The sequence below is a fragment of the Periplaneta americana genome, chromosome 8 (assembly GCF_040183065.1).
Source record: "Periplaneta americana isolate PAMFEO1 chromosome 8, P.americana_PAMFEO1_priV1, whole genome shotgun sequence".
Taxonomy (NCBI): Eukaryota; Metazoa; Arthropoda; class Insecta; order Blattodea; family Blattidae; genus Periplaneta; species Periplaneta americana.
This window is the reverse complement of record NC_091124.1, coordinates 167,862,176-167,884,945: the sequence shown is the minus strand read 5'-3', so window position 1 is coordinate 167,884,945 and position 22,770 is coordinate 167,862,176. Positions and strand designations below refer to the sequence as shown.

At 36.3% G+C, this 22,770-nt stretch overlaps 1 protein-coding gene across 1 annotated transcript in view; it reads right to left on the bottom strand.

The window, feature by feature from the left end:
* Positions 1 to 1,905: 1,905 nt before the first annotated feature.
* Positions 1,906 to 22,770, bottom strand: part of LOC138705220 (arrestin homolog) — a 920,135-nt gene continuing 899,270 nt past the window's right edge. The window contains exons 7-8 of the mRNA XM_069834027.1: positions 14,606 to 14,895; positions 1,906 to 6,275 (exon numbers count right to left, since the gene is read on the bottom strand). Of these exons, the coding sequence (XP_069690128.1) occupies positions 5,775 to 6,275; positions 14,606 to 14,895 (791 nt within the window). The 3' untranslated portion in view covers positions 1,906 to 5,774. The remainder of the gene's footprint in view (positions 6,276 to 14,605; positions 14,896 to 22,770) is intronic.

Below are 22,770 nucleotides of genomic sequence, written 5' to 3'. Positions count from 1 at the left end.
GTGCCATGTTCAGTGTCGCGCCAAAATGGCAGACGGAAAACTTATTTCGCGTGTAGAAAATTGCGAAGAATTATATAATTTAAGGCATTCCCATTAAAGTAATTAAGTCGTTTCTTGCAAATATATAATATAACCAATATTTCTTTCGTTTCTTCCTCTTCAATTAAGACGCATGAAGCAATTACAAATTCTTATTCGCTAACAGACGTAATTAATAGACCTAACCTCAACTCCTCTGCTTTCAGTAATGTCAATATCGTACGACGTCATGTTTTAAACAGCTGATAGGGGAATCCGATGAGGTGAAGCTGTTACAGTGAACGCACTGCACTTAAAATATCTGTTGCGTGCGATTCGTACGAGGAGTGCGATACGATGTAGTGAATGCTTACCTTAATAGAATGATTCACTGGTGCTGGTGGAGTGCAAATGCACTTAAAATCAGGTTTTTAATTTTATATTCATTACATTGTTATAATATGACAGCAAAAAAATTATTTAATAAAACCTTTACAAGAACTTCTCAAATTTGGATGTGTTAAACATATATTATATTTTCAAATGCATAGTAATAATAATAATAATTTTGTAGAATAAGGCCACTGCAACACTAATTACAGTTCTGGCACCATATGCACATTCACGTTCAAAGTAATTTTCCCTACCTATAATGCACATCTGAAATCGATGAAAACAGTCCTGAAAAATATTCTTAGGTATTAATATACTCGTAGGTTTGTGTAGTTATCATGATAACTTTTTTCCTGAAGAGAACCTTTACATGCGAATCTGATTTTTTACTGGTTATAGGAATGACGGTGTGGAAGGAGTTTGTTGTATGTGAAACACTTGTGTTTTGCTTATTTTATGTTGCCTAACTTTTGACAAAATAGATTTGTGCTCTGTTCAAATGTTATTGTGGTGAACTTAATTGATTACCACTGCAACACACTTAGTTATCACTGTTTACACAACCACTCACCTAGATTTATTGCTTGTCGTAGATAATAATACCTACTTGTATGTACAATGCATTTTGGAATGAAATGCACAGAATTTCTCTCTTTCTGCCAGTTCACATAGCTTTTGATGTAAGATATTTTTGTAGCATAATGTTGATTGCTATGTTTATTACAGATATTGATTTATACTATGTGGAGATTTAAAACTTCATTATTACTTTATGTTATACATCGGTTAAGAAATAGTGCGTAATTCTTTTACAGTTTGAACCGAGTTTTATGTCCATGGGTATTAATATTTTTTATTGTCAAGTCTTCAAATTTCCAAGGAATTTTCCTCTGTTAGTGCTCTATCTCAACAATATTTAATAGTTTCCTTGCAGTTTGATATTCCAATAATTTTCACTTCTGTTTATGCATACTAAGCAGTGTTATTAGCACTAAAACAATGTAACTGTTACCAAACGATTTACTTATAGTATTTCACACCCTATTTCTGGCGACATATTTCTCCATAAGGCATACTCTAAAAACCTAAACACAGATGCTGTAGCAGTGATACATGAAAAGCTAATTGCGGCACATTCAACCCTGTTTCATCTGTAGCACTGATCATACAGAACTCGTGAAATTTCGCTATACATAAACGTTTTCAACATATTATCGAAATCACTTCTAAAAACAGAGTTATGAATCACTGTATCACTGACATTAAATGCTAGAAAGTGCGTGCTGGTTAATCTGTTACCTTTGTGCAACTTTAACATGGATAATATTTCTCGGCACTGTACTGACGTTTATAATACATTTATTAAATTTGATTTGAGTTTTGCGTACTTCCATTTTGATTATTAGAGTCTCACTATTCTTGTCTTTAGTATGGACACTAGAAATTTGCTGGTTAATAAGAGGAGAATGCTAAAATTTGTCCAGGGTATATATATTTTAACATTTCGTTTATTCCTCGCCTGATTTTGAATTTATAATAGGTTTAAATTCAAGGAAATAGCACCAAGCCGATCACAGAATATGTGTGATCACCAAAATATAGATACCATATTTAGTTGCTGTCAATAACAATTATTGACATGGTATGTTTCTTACAACTTCGGTGATTAGATTTTGAGATTCGACAGAGAAAATCATCAATGAAATAAAAACAGTTACGAATATTATGATTTGAGACTTCAACTTTATTAACTGGTGAGAGCTTTTTAGATGTTTGCACCCTTTCATAGATGTAGAGATATTCAACATTTCCGAGCTACAGAACTCTTTTCATCAGGCAAGACAGGAAAGGGGGAGCGCTTGTCTATTAGATTCATTACCTGGAGAACAGTTCTCGGCAATGGATCTTTCAGTTAGGTTCCTCCTTTTCTTGCCTTCCTGGATGAAGCTGATTCGTAACTCCGAAACTCTGCATTGTGATACTGTGAAAACATCCAAGAATCTTTCACTAGAATTTCAGAATGTCTGATACATTGTATTTTTGTGAAATACATTTCTTAATGCCGATACTAGCAATAAGACTAGAATATTAATAGAATAATTAAAGAAGAAAGTAAATAGATGTGATGTAATGTAGTGTGTGTGTATACAGAGTCGCCTATTTATAAGTTGCTCTGATATCTCTGTCCGCTGTTTGTTTTGGTTGGCAGGAGGGGAGGTATCATTTGCCAATTTATGAGCGATATGGTAAGTGGCGAATCATACAGTCATCACGTTTTTAAGTATTTTACATTTATATAGCGTTTCCTGTTTGTTTGAAATTTAAATTCTGAGTTTGTTTTACAACTTTCTTGGATCTGTTTATATACTGCAATAGAATACTGTTGTATATATGTAACGCGTTGTATAAAGAATAATTTAGTATGTAAAACATTTACTGAAAACATTGTTTATAGTTTTATACAATTTGTTATGTCTGCCGATGGTACTTGCAAATGAGATACCAAAGTACCTAGACGCACTCTTCGAGAATATAATCACTCCTTAACTTGCGTTAAATATCACCAAGCACTGGGCTTAAATGATAACATAATTAGCAGGAGAGATTGTTGCCTGTGAGAACGCCTTATTTAAATCCTTGCGATTTTTATCTTTGGGGAATATTGAAAGGGGGAGTGTATGAAAATAATCTGCATACAATGAATGAATCCTATAGATTCAAAACCCCCTATATCCACTTTCACAAATTAAAGGTTTTTGACAATACCCGGTGGCAAATAGAGGAAATTTTCAACCTAACAGTGACTTTTAACAAACCTTTTGCTTTAAATTCAGTTTTTTTTAATTCAAACTATATAAATCATTAGATTTCATTCATAGCAAGCAATAGGTGGGCATAACTGAGTTATGAACAAGAGAATTCAAATAGAGGAATAACTGAAATTCAGTATTTGGGCTACAATAGTTAGGATTACATCGGCTGAACTTCAAAGAGTGTTCCAAAACTTAGGCTAACCGGTACTCAAAAGGTGCCAGTTATGTCTAGACTGTGATGGAGGGCATTTGAAAACTCTCATGTAAAGAGAGGAGTGAATAATAGTCATCAAAGAGTTTCTGCTCGCAGAACCTGTTTGCTTGGTTTCCGCCAACTGTTCCGTAATCATATGACTATAGTCGGTGACGGGGGACTCTATGCATACCTGTGTGTGCGTGTGCGTATGCGTGCGCGCGTGCCAAGTGTTAATTCCCAATTCCTGATGAAGAAAAAAAGTTCTAAACATTTATTGACAGAAATTAATGTCTGGGAATCACACCTAGGAAGAATTTCGAAGATAAAACAATGGATAAAATAAATTTAAATAGTCTAAAAAGCACAATGTTATAAAATGGGCCAGATAAAAAAAGAAGAATGAATTATATTGATGTACGTGCAGTTCTCGAGTTAAAATGAAGACAAGAAATCAGTATCCTATGTTTTCTTGTAATAGAATGAAAGTTATATAAAACTTCGTTAGCGGATAATAGGCTATGTTAAGTTCAACAAAATGAGCTACGAAAAGAATGGCAATATGGAGCCTAAATGCTGTTTCATACTCCGCCATCTAAAGGCATAGTGGCTCGATTACACATTTAAACCACTGATAAGCAGTCTTCTTGCCATGGATTTTTCGCCCATAAACTGGAAAACGTCTCTGAATGGTGACTTTTAAAATTACGTTAATTTTTTGTATACAAGCGAGCAGAACATTCTGTAGCAAAAAATAAAGTGTACTTAGGCTTAATATATTTCAGAAAGTATCAGTTATTTTAAAACACTAAGTTCTGAAACTGTTAGTCATCTTTGAAGTTAAGTTCCGTTAATCTGGACAGTTGAATTCATAAAGGAAATTCGCTCTATATTCCTATGTTTTCTGTAAATTTCCATTTGAGAGGAAATGGTGAATTATAGAGCCTACTGCGAGCAAATTAAGGAAAAGATATTATCATCATGTTCCTTCATGAATCTTAAACAAAATAGCCTGTTTCGGCAGACAAACTAATGTCGTCTGTGAAATGTTGCAGAGGTCTTTTTAATCGTCTTCTTTTCTTAAAATTTTGTTGAAGTAGAATGAAAAAAATTTGAATTAATAAGAATACTATTGAGTTTATTGAAGTATTAGCCTTGCCAATTATACATCTCCTTGCCAATTATACATCTCTGTTACGTTTTTCGTCGTGCTTCATTGTTTCCTAGACGAATATGTGAGGAAGAATTTAAACGATGAAGTACATTTTATCCAATACTTCTATTTATTCTGTCCATTCCTTATTTTTATATCATCATTTCGAAACTGTATAACTTAGTAGTTTAAAATCGTAATTAAATAATGCAACAAATAAATGAGTGAGCATTTTCCCAAATTCTTGGTGTGATTATTTGCAAAATTGACTTGTGAAATTGCTGTATGTTTCCTGTAATATTGTGGTTGATGTAAGTCTTTATATTTCATTAAGAAAATGCTATGTGTGAACTATAGTTATGTTTAAAATTAAATACTATGAGTGAACTACATTAAATACTATGTGTGAACTATAGTTGTGTTTAAAATTAAATGCTATACGTGAACATAATTGTTTAAAATTGATTGATTGTGGTTCATTCCTTAAAAACAAACAATTTTGTTTTGTTTATCCCAATTTTTTGTGGAATATTTAATTATTACCAATTGGTCATGCCTTATAATATATATTACGTTATATGACGCCAGCTGTAGTTCTTGTAGAAATAATTGTAATAGCTTATTTATCTGTTATATAATGCAAAATGAATTTATTCCGAAAAGTTCTAAGGACAATAGGTATATTTTTACTGTATTTATCCCCAAAAATTTGGTTTTATTTTCTTTAATATTTTTGGTAATTGCCAAATAGCCGTCCCTTAATCTCTCGCCTTAGGTATCAAGGTAGTGCTCAAAGAAGGAAATGAATTAGCTTATTCACCTGGTACACTATGTAATACAGTACGGTATTGATTTATTGTGAAATAATTCCTAAGAACAAGAGGTGTTCTTTTATTTATCACGAAACATTTCTTCTCAACGACCAACTACGCATTCCTAGTTTCTCGCCTTTGTGATCGGACTCCAACAAAGATCTGAAATAGCTTTTTGAGGCAATACATCGTCATGAATGGCCGTATTATTTAGAAGGAAATGTTTGCACCATTTCTTTCCACAGCAATGTGACAGATTCGAGCATTCTCCCTTCTTTTGTTTGATAACGTCGTCACTTGTCTCTCCTGCTAGCAAAGCAACACAGCACTCGTCGCACCACGAGTCTGTTGTTGTTGTTAGTGGTGTCTCCGCTCTCCTTCTTCTCCGTGTCTCAGGTGGGCTCTTCGTCACACTTGAGGATAACGTCTTCCTCTTCTCTAGTGATTGTTTTCTTCTTCTTGTCAGTGTTGGGGCTGGGCTCCTTTGAGGGGCGCGAAGGTGCCGGAGACAGTGTTAGGGACTCGGTAGGTTCTGCTGACGAGGAGTGCATGAGCGTGAAGGGTAGTTTGAGGGCCAGCTCGCCGCCCATGGCCCCAACCAGCAGTTTGACCTTGACGTAGTAGGACACGTAGATTGCGAACACGTTGCGGTCCTCGGGTGAATTCGAGGTACAGGTGACAGTGGAGGCCAGCGACGCGCCGGCCCTGCTGAACGAGTCCTCGAGTGCGATCCAGTTCTTCGTGGCTCCCTTGGCGGGGTGCAGCGTGTAGGTGCGGCTCAGCGAGGACCCCGGTCCAAGGGGACATTCGTCACGGCTTGTGACAAGCGCCACAACGTTCTTGAACTTGCCGTTGGAGAACATGCACACGTCCACGTGCTGCACTACGAACACCTGTGGAAACAAGAACCGAAAAAGCATTTGTTAAATCAAGTGGGACTTTTGGCTGTATTGATCGTAAACTTTAGAAGCTTTTACGCATAAACAACCTCGTAAATGTTAGATTTTTATCAGTTGTTGGCAATTTAATTGAAGTAGCTACGAGGGGATCCAGGAAATAACGACCGTTTTGTTGTAATAATTAAAAAAAATATATTTATTTGATAAAACAAAGTCTGTTACATAACTGAAGCTTCCTTTACTTCTCTACATAATCACCACCTACATTTAAACATTTGTCGTATCTGTTCACTGGCTTTAGAATTCCCGTGTTATACTCCTCTGCCGCCAGTTCATTAAGCCAGGTGTTCACTGTCTTCTTCAACTCTTCATCACTTCCAAAACGCGTACCACCCAGAAAGTTTTTCAGCTTAGTGAAAAGGTGAAAATCGCTAGGAGCAAGGTCTGGACTATAGGGCGGATGATCAAAGATTTCCCAACCGAACTGATCCAGCAATTCTCGAGTTGAAGCAGCAGTGTGCGGGCGGGCACAGATTTTGTGGTAGCCAAGATGTTGCGACACAATTTCACCAAGCAAAGAACGAGAAATGTCAGGAAAGGCAATATGCAATTCGTCGAGTGATGTGCGCCTGTCTTGCAAGATTCTGTCGTTCACTTTAGTCTTCAGGTCTTCTGTGATGAGTGATGGGCGTCCGGGTCGAGTTTCATCGTGGACATTTGTTCGCCCATTGTTGAACATTTCGTACCATTTTCTCACATTTCTTTCATTCATTACAGTATCACCATACACTTCTTTCAATTGCCGGTAAATTTCTGCAGGTTTCAAATGTCGGGCATTCAAAAATCGAATCACACTCCTCACCTCACAGTCGGCGGGATTATCAATCACGTCGTTCATTTTGAAGTAACACAAAATGCACAATGGCGACTTGTTGCAACCAGTACTCACAACATTATGAGAACACATGTTAAGGAAGCCAGTTGACCTTCAAACAAGGAAGGGGAGTCAGCTGCGCGGCGGGTATGCGCGAACGGTCGTTATTTCCTGGATCCCCCTCGTACATTTGTTACATTGTGGTTGACTGTCGGTTTACACACTTCTGCTTTTAATTTGTATTATTACTTAGATGCATAATGGTTTGTTATGAACACACCGGGAACATGGAACAAACACACAAAAAAATTCATGTGAGCAGATAATAGCATCATATCTATCTTATTTCTGACTTACAATGACCGTCGAATACGAAGGTGTCTCGATTTAGAGCGCTTCTACGTACGAACAATTACGTGAATGATTCAAGTACAGTCAGTCACTTGTCTATATCAGTGTTTCTCAACTGCCGGACCCTGGCATCAATTGAATCACTAAATATGAAAAGGGAATAAGTCACAGTTTTGGCAAAAATGAGTTAAGACTGTAGCCATACTAATTTAGGTATGCTATTTCATTCTGCATGAAAAGGGAACAGGTCCCACATCTCCTTAGTCTAGATTTCAACACTCTAGTTTTCATGTTTACTTTGAAAAGGAGCTTAGTCCACGACTTGTTCCCTTCTCATAAGGTATTCAAGTTTGTTGTTCCTGCCATCTGGAGGAAAAATATGTATTACGAGTAAAATGGCGTCAAACGATGAAAATAGTACTTCTTCACGTCCTGTAAAACGCTTCACGTCCTGTAAAACGCAAGAAAGGTGTTGTAAACAGTGATCACTACAAGCAAAATTGAATAAAAATAGCTAAGTCAGGGGTTTATAATATGTAAACCCTGCCGCCACCGGTGCGATTCTTTCTCCTATAATATTAAGTTGTTACCATAACAGATGTATTCTGTAGGACCAAAAAAATATTAATCTTTAGGCCTACGTAGATTCTTCGAGCAACAGTACATATTACTGTACAGCTTACTGTGCATATTACTGTGGAATCCCGGCCGCTAAGTCACTCAACTGAGTGCGCTGCTTGTATAATGACAGTTAATTAATATAAAAAATGTCAGCATACATGCCCAACTTGGAGTCAGGCCACGAAGGGAAAAATACTGGAGGAGAGGGGTTCGATCCGGTGCTGCAGATTGAACTTCGGCGTAGCTCAATGGTGAGAGCGCTTGGTACGTAGAACGAAGGATCCGGGTTTGATCCCGGCGCTGGAGCGAATTTTTCTCCTCTAATATTAATTGAATAATGGAGATAACGATACATTTTGTTTAATATTTGTGCAATATATTTCGTTAGATATGAAAAGGGAACAAGTCCCGACACAAAGTTTTTTTGGTTTATGTAATAGGCTAACCGAAAGCTTTCAATGTCTCTATGTGCTACACTCTACTACTGTTCATAAATTGGTATACAATAAAGCTTTTGATTTGAATAATGGAGATAACTTAATATTTGTTGCAATATATTTCGTTAGATATGAAAAGGGAACAAGTCCCCACACAAAGTTTTTTTGGTTTATGTAATAACCGAAAGCTTTCAATGCCTCTATGTGCTACACTCTACTGTTGTTCATAAATTGGTATACAATAAAGCTTTTGATTTGAATAATGGAGATAACTTAATATTTTTTACAATATATTTCGTTAGATATGAAAGGGGAACAAGTCCACACCCAAAAATTGTTTCTTTAGGGCAGAATAAATTTAGAAATTTACGTCTTTTTACATAAATATCTTATGTGATCATGATTGGTTCATAGAAATATTTTCGATGCAATTTGTTTATATTTCGTTGTGTGCGGAAGTTATTTGTGTTTTTCTTAAAAGTAACTGAAGGTGACTTATTCCCTTTTCGAATTTAGTGATTCAATTATATCGGACAGCGAGATGATATAGGATTTGCCATTTTACTCTTCTAGTCATTTTCCACGGACATATATTTTACAGTGGAAATATTCTTAAGAGAATAATTCTTTGGTCGGCGGAAAAAGGCACATAAGTAAAAAAAATTCGATTTTTCTGTTGTACCTAATCACATAAGTCTAGTATTTTTTCTAATTTTTGAAATAATAAAATTTCTTGTATTTTAAATCGAAAAGGGTCTTACTTAACCAACATACATGAATTTCATTATTATAGTTATATTCAGTTAAGAATAAATTAAAAAGAAAGTCTCTCCTGAAAAATTAATATTTTTACTTATGTGCCTTTTCCCGCCGACCAAAGAATTTTTGTGATTGTGTCGAAAACGCAGATCTAGATCTTATCGAAACTCTGAATTTTAAAATTTAACTGTAGCAAATTTCAGTGACCAAGTCACTTATTTTTTAATAATCTGGAATTTTTCAGACTTAGAAATCTTTCAAAATTCGGGAAAAGGAATACCGCTGTTTATGACCAGCCAAAAAAATTGCCTGGAAGCGAATCACAACAATGGACAGCGAATCCTCTGTTCTCAAAACTGAAAGATATAACATCTGTGTGGCAGATGTCGGTGACCAATTAGCTTAAATTGAAGATTAAGTCAGTCTGTATTCGGTTCTCGATACTGAATAGTCATAGTGAATACTGTCTCTTCGCAAGTTCGCATTGCAGTGTTTCAAAACCCGAGTGTCGTGATTTTTAAAAGTAATAGGCATACAGATTTAAATATTAATATGAATAAAAGAGTTGGGATTCTTCTTTATTTTGGTATTAAGAAAATGTCGTGCTGAAGGTGTCTGTGACGCAGCAACTTTTGATGCAGCCACCTCAAGTCCACAGAGCGATCCCCAGAATAAACAAACGGAGGGGAAGAAGAAAATGTCTGCGTTCACTCATAAGGATACGGACTACTTAAAATTTGGTCTCATACAATGTCCTGACACTGACCAATTGTCACGACATCAATGTGTCTTTTGTGCTTCTGTTCTGGAGAAATTAAGCTATGTAGCTATCGCGATTTTTTCGGCACTTCAACGCAGAACATTCCGATTTAGTAAAAAAAAAAAAAAAAAAAAAAAAAAAAAAAACATTGAATTCTTCATACGTAAAGAAGATGCACTTAACATAGAAAAGATAATTATTTCAGTCTTACTCAAGATTACTAAATAATAGGCTATAGAAGCAGACAATTTAAATTCACAGAATTCAGTCTCAGATATTATTGCAGCCTACTTGAAGATGATGTTCTCGTTTTAAAAGTATTATCCCGAACATGAGAATTCCCGCGGACAAAACATAACTTGTGAACCCTTTTGTTGAACTCAGAGACAGCCCTTTCCATGAAGAAACCCTTCAACTTCTTCAATTATCATCAGATGAAAGACTAGAAAGTACTTCTGAATCTATAAGTAATTCGAAGAGTGAGGAATGAAATTTATATGAAATAGCAATCACATTTCTTCTTTGTTTTTCCACCACATATCTTTGTGAAACTGCATTTTCTGCCGTCATGCTTAAAACGAAACAGAGGAATCGCCTGTAACTTTCTGTTTCGTATTGTTATCACTTCAATTCATCCGAGCATTGACAAGCTAACGGACAGAAAACAGCAACAGAAGGCTCACTAGTCTCGCTAAAACCTTAAAAATTCTCAGATGTAATAAAAAAATAAGCTAAGCACTGAAGTCCATGTATTGTGGGTCCCTATCACCACGGCATGGCGCGTCCTCAGGTTGCGGATCGAGGAGACGGCCTCCAGATATGGAGGGTAGCTGCGAATATATTGAATAAGCAGTCGCGGACAGCCGATGAGGGGTGGTCCTCCAGCTTGGGGGTTGGGCGAAGGGCTAACAACCCATCACCGTAAAAAAACAGCTTGTTACGAATGCTTCAAATAAGCCTCGGAATGGGACTGATTCTCTGGCACGAACACAGCAAAGGAATAAGGTTTTGAGTAAATTTATCTTTTGAAGAGGTGGAGAAGTTCAAATATCTTGGAGCAACAGTAACAAATATAAATGATACTCGGGAGGAAATTAAACACAGAATAAATATGGGAAATGCCTGTTATTATTCGGCTGAGAAGCTTTTATCATCTAGTCTGCTGTCAAAAAATCTGAAAGTTAGAATTTATAAAACAGTTATATTACCGGTTGTTCTGTATGGTTAAGAAACTTGGACTCTCACTTTGAGAGAGGAACTTAGGTTAAGGGTGTTTGAGAATAAGGTGCTTAGGAAAATATTTGGGGCTAAGAGGGATGAAGTTACAGGGGAATGGAGAAAGTTACACAACACAGAACTGCACGCCTTGTATTCTTCACCTGATGTAATTAGGAACTTAAAATCCAGACATTTGAGATGGGCAGGGCATGTAGCACGTATGGGCGAATCCAGAAATGCATATAGAGTGTTAGTTGGGAGGCCGGAGGGAAAAAGACCTTTAGGGAGGCCGAGACGTAGATGGGAAGATAACATTAAAATGGATTTGAGGGAGGTGGGATATGATGATAGAGAATGGATTGATCTTGCTCAGGATAGGGACCAATGGCGGGCTTATGTGAGGGCGGCAATGAACCTCCGGGGTCCTTAAAAGCCAGTAAGTAAGTAAGTAAGCACTGAAGTTAACTTTTTTCAATAACTTATAATAATTGATAAGTTAATGTGCTGCGTTTTTAAATTCATGATATTATTAGTGTTGCAACTTGCGTTTAGAATTGAGAGATTCATACATTTTTATACGCAACATTATCCTTCTGCTGATTCTCCTGTTCATCTGACTTCTGTGATGAGTTACAGTGCGTAATGATTCTTCCCTTTACCATTTCTCAAACCAACATCATTAAAATCAATTTGGTAGGTAATACAATAAACAATGTTATACATTTTAGAAGTTTTTGGCGGTCAGAAAGGGATAATATGTCAGTGAAAATAAGCAAAAATGAATTAATGATGCTGGCTTGAGGAAATTACAATATGCTACAAAATTTAATTAACCCTTACTTACAAATGGCTTTTTAGAGAACTCGGAGGTTCATTGCCGCCCTCACATAAGCCCGCCATCGGTCCCTGTCCTGAGCAAGATTAATCCAGTTCCTAGCATCACATTCCACCCCCCTCAAATCCACTTTAATATTATTCCTCCATCTACGTCTCGGTCTCCCAACTAACATTCTGTATGCATTTCTGGATAGCACGTATGGGCGAATCCAGAAATGCATATAGAGTGTTAGTTGGGAGGCCGGCGGGAAAAAGACCTTTGGGGAGGCCGAAACGTAGATGGGAAGATAATATTAAAATGGATTGCGCAGGATAGGGATCAATGGCGGGCTTATGTGAAGGCGGCAATGAACCTCCGGGTTCCTTAGAAGCCAATAAGTAAGTATGCATTTCTGGATTCGCCCATATATCGTACATCCCTCCTTATCTCAAACGTCTGGATTTAATATTCCTAATTATATCAGGTGAAGAATAGGATGCGTGCAGTTCTATGTTGTGTAACTGTCTCCTTCCTGTAATTTCATCCCTATTAACCCCAAATATTTTCCTAAAAACAGTATTCTCGAACACCCTTAGCCTCTGTTCCTCTCTCAAAGTGAGAGTCCAAGTTTCACAACCATACAGAACAACCGGTAATGTAACTGTTTTATAAACTCTAACTTACAGCTTTTTTTTTTGAGAGCAGACTGAATGACAAAAAATTCTCAACCGAATAATAGCAAGCATTTCCCATATTTATTCTGTGTTTAGTTTCCTCACGAATGCCACTTATATTTGTTACTGTTGCTCCAAGATATTTGAATTTTTCCACCTCTTCAAAGGATAAATTTCCAATTTTTATATATCCATTCCGTACTATCTTCTGGTCACGAGATATAATATACTTTGCCTTTTCGGGATTTAATTCCAAACCTAATTATCTCTTTACTTGCTTCAAGTAAAATTCCCGTCTTTTCCCTAATAGTTTGTGGATTTTCTCTTAAAATATTCACGTCATCCGCATAAACAAGCAGCTGATGTAACCCGTTTAATTCTAAACCCTCTCCGTTATCCTGGACGTCCCTAATTAATGGCATATTCTAGAGGAAAGTTAAAATGTAAAGGTGATAGTGCATCTCCTTGCTTCAGCCCGCAATGAATTGGAAAAGCATAAGACATAAACTGCCCTATCCGGACCCTGTTGTATGTTTCATTGAAACATATTTTAATTAATCGAACTAATTTCTTGGGAATACTAAATTCAATAAAAATAGTATATAAAACTTCTCTCTTAACCAAGTCAAATGCCTTTTTGAAATCTATGAATAACTGATGTAATGTATCCTTATAATCCCATTTTCTCCAATATCTGTCGAATACAAAAAAAATCTTATCAGTAGTCGATCTATTACGCCTAAACCCTCATTGATGATCCTCAATAATTTCATCTACGTATGGAGTTAATCTTCTTAAAAGAATATTGGAGAAAATTTTGTACGACGTCAACAAAAGTGATATTCCTCGAAAGTTACTACAGTTAGTATTTTCCTCCTTCTCAAAAATAGATGAAAATCCTTATAGATTCCTTCCATTGTTCGGTACAATATCCTCTCCCCGAATATCAAGTACAAGTTTATAAATTTCGCTAGATAATGCGCTTCGACTCTCCTGTATTAATTCTGCTGAAATCTGATCGATACCTGGAGACTTGTACTTTTTCAGATTTTCTATCGCAATTTCGACTTCAGAAAGTGTGGATTTGGGTATAAATGACTGAGAAGTTTGTATTTGAATTTCGTCCCAATCATTTCTATTTGGCGTATGTACATTTAGTAGTTGTCCAAAATAGTTTTTCCATCTCTTCAGGATGGTATGAGAGTCTGCAAGCAAGTTACCATTCTTATCCTTGATCACGTTTATACTTGCCTTATATCAGTTATAGACAAACGTGGATTGAACACACGAATGGAATGAGTAAGGAGAGATATCCATTGTTAGCAAGAAATTATCAAGCAAGAGGAAGGCGTGACGTCGGGAGACCTAGAAAACGTTGGGCTGATGAATTATGAAGTCGGAATGGGCAATTGCCTAATCCTTGGAGTGACGATGATGATGATGATGATGATGATGAAGTTGTGCTAGAAAGAATGATGCCGAAGCTGATCAGGTAGAGGAAAAGGAATTGGTTGGATCACTGGCTGAGAAGAAAAAGAAACTGCCTACTGAAGGATACACTGGAAGGGTGAACGGAAGAAAATTTCGGTGCAGAAGAAGATATCAGATGAGAGACGATATTAAGATATATGTTTCATATGCGGAGACTAAAAGGAATACAGAAAATTGAAAAATTGAAAAATACTGGGTTTGGACAGTAATCTATGCTTCCCTACTTGAGAAAAGGCGTTGAAAGACATTACTGCTGTAACTGGTGAAACAGGAGGGAGTCGTGTAACAAGGTTAATAATAATGTCATTGAACTGTGAATCACCTTAATCCTCCGGACGGTCTTGCCACTGTTGTTGTGTACGGCCGTGTTGACGAGGATGGGCTCGCCGTGGCTGTACACTGCCTTATCCAGAGACGCCTCTAGCTCGACGCGTCCGTCACTTAGGAGAAAGGGTTTTTCTACGGCCGCGTGGGGTGGAGGTCCCGCGAGCTGCTCGATGGAGGGCGCCGGGGAGCCGGGGGGCACCGTCACATTTGGCAGACAGCGCTGCACCACGCGGATTCCCATGCGCACCGTACTGCGTCGATGAAGCTTTTCGTCCGCTCGCTCCGCTGCAAGCAACAAGTGCAGGACATGCTATTTATTAATGTTGTAGTTGTCGCATGTTGTTCCAAGTGCATAACATTGATACCTATCATTTCATCAGCGTTGAAGTTCGGACCAGGTTAGATAGTTGGTCTGCTGGGTTGAGGGAAGAAAAATAAACGGGAATCGGAGAAGCAGCGTTATCCCTTTTTGCGGGAGAGGGGTTAAGGTGTAGTTTCGCAATTTCTTATGTATATTGTGCCCTAAATATGTTTTCATATGTACGTTATGTATGTACAGTATGTGTGTATTTATTTATTTTTATTTAAGTATCGACGCTGTATCAACGTCATACGTTATTTAGCGTCTGAATGAGGTGAAGGTGATAATGCCGATGAAGTGAGTCCGGGGTCCAGCACCGAAAGTTATCCAGCATTTGCTCAAATTGGGTTGAGGGGAAAACCCCGGAAAAAACCTCAACCAGGTAACTTGTCTCGACCGGGATTCAAACCCGGGCCACCTGCTTTCGCGGCCAGATGCGCTAACCGTTACTCCACAGATGTGGAATGTATGTATGTATGTATGTATGTATGTATGTATGTATGTATGTATGTATGTATGTATGTATGTATGTATGTATGTATGTATTGTATCGTCGGTTTACAAGCAAAACATTAAGTCAACAAGGTGTGAATAACGTACATAATATGTATATGTATATAAACTTAGAATTGGAAAAGAAAATTCACATAAAGAGAAACAACTTGCTAAAAATAATATTTTGAGGATTCAGTTTTGTCGAGAACTTTTAACGCCTTTTTCTCAGAAGTAATATTTTTGACTTAATGTGTTTTGCTTCTAACCGACGATATGTAATGTTTATGTATGTATGTATGTATGTATGTATGTATGTATGTATGTATGTATGTATGTATCTTTTTTTGAGCAGCATGTTCCATTATAAACGAGAAGTAATACTACATGCCTAGGTTTACCTTCAAGTGCATTATCGATTTACATTATATATTATTATGTTGCTATTCTAGGTTAAGTATGGGTTAGTGTAGTTCATCTACGATGTGTAACTGTCAAGATAATATTGTTACTGCTTAGTCTAACTTATTTTCCTATTCCTAACCTATGAAGTACTAAAATCTATTTACATAATCTAGTATTTAAATATTTACAGTATTTACATATTTACTATCGTTTTGATGAGCCTATTTTCAAATAGATTATATTCTCTAATATTCTATATTATTTACAGAATATAGGTAACCTATTTTCGGCCCTTATCATTTAATTCTGACTTTTAACCTCTTTATCTTCCCAAATAACTTATCCTTATATACTAGCCAGCCTATTGTAGTTGTTCAAAGTTTGCAAACTTTATAAAATATTTTATATAACTTTTCACTAATTTTGTCTTGTCCACAGGCCACTTCCCACCACATTTATGTACAGACTGGATTAGTGTTCCTCTTTCCTTTCCTAATTTCGTACAGTCATAAATGAAGAGACCACTGCAAGAATGATGGATGTCACTTTCTTGTCGAAAATGAACCAAGACTGTCAATGCATAGCTTAAGACATATAGAATGTACATCCAGAGTTATATGGCATTAACACTGATAGTCATTGTCCAGTAATGATCGGAAAATCACAGTTAAGCTTTGAGCGCTAAGCATTTCAAACTTTCAATTGCTTCTCCTGCAAAATGTATTCCAAATGACATCCATCATTCTTGCAGTGGACTCTTCAAATGATATGATCCATTGTTTGATCCCCATCCCCACAGACACATGTTGCACTATTCTTTGTTTTAAAGCGATGTATGTATGTATGTATGTATGTATGTATGTATGTATGTATGTATGTATGTATGTATGTATGTATGTATGTATGTGCGTGCGTGCGTGCGTGCGTGCGAACCCGAAATATTGAAATGTGGTCATGTTTAGATAAGTTTGGTAACACCTTTACTGTGCATCCACCAATCTGCGTGGAGTTGGTGGCTAGCCGTCAATATAATTATATTACTTGGTGTTTTAAGTATTTCTATAAATGATAATGATAACGATAATGATAATGTGATCTAATCTGACTTTTGTGCAGTGACACGGCGGCCTCCCTTTCAACCAGATTTTAAACGTAATGAACGCGACACTAATACAGTACAGGTCTGCCTTTGTGTTGCTGTCACAGTTTGCGGTGAAGGGAAAGAGACGTAGCAGAAAGTTGCAATGTTTTTTTAATGCTCTGACTCTCCCAACCAAGATAAGCCACTTGGAATTTACCAGTCACTTACCGGCAGAGATGTTATATTCAAAGATCTGTACTATGTCTACATCTTATCATACGAATCCTTTGTTGCAAGTAACAAATCATATCATACGTTTTATAGTCGGCACGATCTGCTGTAATTAACAAGGTCACAGTCTTACAGAATTTGTCATTTCGTTGGCAATAGTGCAAAACGTTCTCAGGACTTACGAGTTTTTACACTATTGGCAACGATTTGTCGCGTCCAGACTCATCTACATGCTGCGATGCAAGCAATAGTTTCTGCTCCAAATATTTCACTTTCGGAGGAAGGGACACGGTTTCTCTCCAGATACGTTGTAGTTCATTCCCAGGCAATTGCTGTAGCTCACGAAAGTAGGCTGGGTTCGATTCCTGTTAGATGCTTCAGGTTTGTGATTTACAAAACAAGTGTGGGACAAGTTTTCGCTGTCGTTCCAGCATTGCTTTATTACGGTATTGTTACATAGACTGTGCTTCGAAAATACTCTATTAAATAAATAATTATGGTATCCATAATTGAAAAAGAAAGTCGGAATGTTTTTATTTTCACTGCGGTACTGTTTCCAATCAATTATATATATAAAGATACACTTACTTCACAATTATCGTAAATGACTATTATAATGCTGATGTAAAAGCAATTTTATTTTCAAACCTTTCGACTTAATTTTAATTCAATATTCGGTGAACACAGCCAATAATAAAAGCTTGTTTTACATTATACGAATGTAATTAATGATTTTAAAAAATCTCCTTTTGTTGTACTATGAGCATTTTCTTCAGCCAGTTAGAAACAGTTACCTCCCACTTTAATTTTTAAGGTAGTAATCAGTAAACTTACATACAAAAAATTAAATTTCCCGAGCCAATAAAATTGTGTTAGAAACACCCATCTCTTGCATACGCGAGCTGCATCTGTCCAGGCAGCTTTACAGTGTTGTATTTTAAAATGCACGTTTTTCTGGAAAACTATTCAAAATATAGCAAAATGGTATTTGACTTTTTTGTTGCTCTTTACTCAAGGAATCACTCACCAGAATTATGACCTTACTTACGGTTCACTGTGTATATTAGAACACGTGAAATGTGCTATTTGAAGGAACAATGAATTTAAGTATGTACTGTACGTACCTACTGATAAATTGTTGAAACTAATTTCTTTTTTTTTCGCAGATTGTAGACCAGTTTTGGTTCAAAAGAATGCATGAATACCCGAAATTTTCAAAAGAAGCTCATACATTTTTGTATAACATTTGCAACCTCATACTCGTATTTATGAAAAATAAGCTCCTCGTCTTGATTGCCATCAAAACAAAGACGAGAAATCTCATTGAACTTGAAAGTGATGTCACTGTGTGTCCAGATTTCAGAGTTGCTTTCTGAAAAACGGGCACATTTGTCGCATTAATAACATTATTTTTTTACTTTAATGTATAAGTACTGAATCTTTTTTATTGTTGTGTTAAATGTTGTTTATGTCGCTGAACACACAGTAAGTGTATGTTACTGTAATGAAGAGTTTTTTTTTTATTTTGTAAATAATCTTGCGAACCTCCTCAGCGCTGCACACGACCCCCTGTTTGGGAACCACTGCCTTATAGTATTGAAAATTCAACTAAGAGTAGAAAATTTTCTTTCGGCTGAATAAAAAAACGTTGTAACGGGTTGCTTTCATCAGGAACGAACTTAAATATTGACTTTTACTTGAATGTTTCTGCCAGAAGGAGAGAGCAGAAGAGGGCAATGCTGTACTTTGACGTAGCATTGATGTGTATGTTGATATTTCTTCCAGCGGAATACCAATTCAAGAAAAACTTCCACAGTTCAGATGTGGTAACAATAGAAGGAAATATTCAAGAAATGGCTATTGTTGGATCCAAGTATTGAACTTCTATCCAGAAAGTAGCAATATAACAGCCATTGGCGTGGCTCAGTCGGTTAAGGCGCTTGCCTGTCGGTCTGAAGTTGCGTTCGGGCGCGGGTTCGATCCCCGCTTGGGCTGATTACCTGATTGGATTTTTTCCGAGGTTTTCTCCAATTATAAGGTGAATGTCAGGTAATCTATGGCGAATCCTCTGTCTCATCTCGCCAAATACTATCTCGCTATCACCAATCTCATCGACGCTAAATAACCTCGTAGTTGATACAGAGTCTTTAAATAACCAACTAAAAAAAAAAAAAGAAAAAAGCAATGTAACGGTCGCCCATATAGCTTTCAAGCATGTTACACTTAACACCAGATCTTTACACCTCTCTTCAAATTCTACACTCATATGTATGTTAGTTAACACATAAATTTTTGTTTCAATGTAAAGTAGCGGCAAAAAAACCGGAATGACCCATGTAGCTGATTTCAGAGTCAGAAGTTTAAATTTTGCTATTCACAAAACACATCTATCTCTTGTATAATTAATTGTAACAATGAAATTTATTGCATTTGTTCGATTCTTACAGTCTTTTGTTTCCTTCATTGCCTCAAACTTACAGACGAAAGAACTTTGAGAGTTTTATTTTCATCTGGCATCAATATTACATTTCTACCTCTATTCGACAAAGATAACTGCGTATTTTTACATTAAATAGCAGTATATACCTCTGGTTTCACCACAGTTTGACACAATACACAGCACAGGATTCTTTTGTATCAACTACAAGGGTCGGTCCGTTTTTTTTTTTTTTGCCACTACTATACAAATCGAATAATTATTTTACTCCTTTCATTCCACTTTATCTTTTTATGTTTGTTAATTCCGGATCCCAGTGGTCAACCTCACTTGAGGACGGATGATTTGAAATCTTAGTACGGTAATGTAATAAAAAAATTGTATCAATTCGGATATATGTATTTGTTTACAAATTCCATCGTATACTTTAGCTATACTTTTGAAGTTGTGTGATGCGCAAGTCGTTTTCCAATTACCTTTTCAGATTTCTGACACCGGCACTGCCCTCTTCATCTTCAATATTTTAATTCATCGTTTCATAGCATTATAATTCATACTATGGCATTTCCCTGCTTGTAACTATGTTCTCCAGGGACTTTCAAGAATTTGTGGTTGAATAGATGTTCCTTCTTGCTTCAAGCAATCTAACAGCCTCATCTCCCTTTTGGCTAGAGTTCTAGTCAAAGCAACCCTGATGGTTGCAATGAAATGGTCAGCGAGTTTCAAAACCACCTCTATAATCTCTTTCGCACAAAGATGAAATACGAGGCCAACAACTGGAATCCTGTGCAACTCCAGCTAAATCGTATCCCTACATCACACAGGAATGGTGCGTTATAGGAGAAACAGACTTCTATAACTTCGGATAAGATTCATTGTATCAAACAGTAAGTTCACTATTATGCTTGGATTCAACATTCAACTATTTGTTTTCACAAACTGAGGTTTCGCAATAAAATTACCCAAGGGACAAGAAGTACAGCATATTCGACAGATCACGATTATTTTTTGTACTCCAGTATTTTACATAGTCTTCATCGTTAGTGAAAATCGTGCATAATGTGTTACATTGTACCAGTGCACAGTGGGCCAGAATCGATTCAAAATGGGACAAAATTGTTTTATGTGTCTATTGTTTTCTTGGGTGCATAAGACCGATAGTTATTCAATAGTTTTCATTTTTTCTTTAAATTAAAAGTACTTTCACATCACACAATTGTTTTTATTCAGTATCTGAGTCCTACCTAATGAACTAATTTTTTTCTTTAGTTTTGAAGGAAAAATCTTGTGGACAATTTCACGTAATCCTAATTATGCAATAAAAAGCTCATGTACTGCTGTCTTATCATTATTATTTTGTAGCAGGGCTTCCATGATTTCACGGTGTAAAAAAAACAGCGGTCATCTGGAATAGTAATGAATAATACGTAAGTATCTGAATTTTCGCACATTAAACAGAAAAGTGCAAGTAGCTGCAGCTGAATACGACTTTTCTGCAATCTATAAGGTCTGTTTAAACCATCGACATAAAAGGTTTTGTAACATCGAGTGACACGCACTTTATAACCCTTTTTAAATATTGAGAACTAAAATATATTAGCTTAAATTGCATCCCTCCGTGTTATCACAGATATTTACACTGTATTTAAACCAATTCAAAATTACATATATTCCTAATAAAACGTACTCTCAGCCATTGTTACTTCTTTATTCATGAATGTTTCCACGTAACACACACCACTATCTCAAGCGCACGGCCTAGGACTGACTGGTGCGCTGTCGCCTGCTTACAACAGCTCTCTTTCAAGGCTGTAGCCACAGCTGTTAAAACATGTTATCGATGATGCATCATGAGTTTACTGCTCACCAACATCTCTACTATGAGTATACACTGTCAAAAGTATTGTAAAAAAACAGGTAATTTTTTTTCAATTTTGTCCCATATTTGACCCAGTCTGGCCCACTGTGCAGTGTCGTAAAATATTATCATGCCAACTAAAATATCATGACTTCTATTATGACGGCATAACTTGTGCCATGTTGTGCCATAAAGTTAATATTATGAAATGATTTGCCGTGCAATATTTAATACATAATTGTTGTCATAGCAACCCTTTCTTCATTACAAATTTAATTTAATTTAATTATTATTTGTTTTGTAATGTTGTACAAAAATAACGTATGAAACACGTTTATAATGTTATTTTTTATTTTATTGGGTTATTTTACGACGCTGCATCAACATCTAGGTTATTTAGCGTCTTAATGATATGAAGGTGATAATGCCGGTGAAATGAGTCCGGGGTCCAGCACCGAAAGTTACCCAGCATTTGCTCGTATTGGGTTGAGGGAAAACTCCGGAAAAAACCTCAACCAGGTAACTTGCCCCGACCAGGATTCGAACCCGGGCCACCTGGTTTCGCAGCCAGACGCTCTGACTGTTACTCCACAGGTGTCGACTTATAATATTATCCAGACCTGGGCGCTAATAACTCGATTGAGTCCCTGCAGACCACCCCTTAACTCTCCACTCCACTATGGAATATTACAGTTAACCTTGGACAAACGTGTAATCTTATATAATAATAATAATAATAATAATAATAATAATAATAATAATAATAAAAATTATTAAAATAATAATAATAATAATAATAATAGTAATAATGAGTGTCTGTTCACGGTTTAGAAGATTCTCCTGTTACAGCCTCAATACGTCTTTCAATCATCTCGGTCTTCTTCCAACAAGTCTTTAGTTTAACAGTTAATAGAGGTATGCGGACACTTTCCAACCTCTGTTTATGGCTTGTACACTTGTTTCCTTATTTCATTCTTTATTTAAAAGTAAATATTAATTTCTTGTCTTACGTTGACATTTTTTATTTGGTTCATTCTCCTGCATCCATTCACCATTCGTCGATATTTCATTTCCTCTGTTCCAGTCACTTGTTATGCTTTACATACAGTATGTACAGAGACTGATACATTTTAACCTATTTTAATAGTATATCTGTATTAGAAGGATAAAGGTGGTAGTCACAGCACTGAGGTAATCAACAGGTTCGTAACGTGGTCAGAATGAAATTTCACATTTCTGAGAAATCTCAAAAAGAAGAAAACATCATTTAATAATAATAATAATAATAATAATAA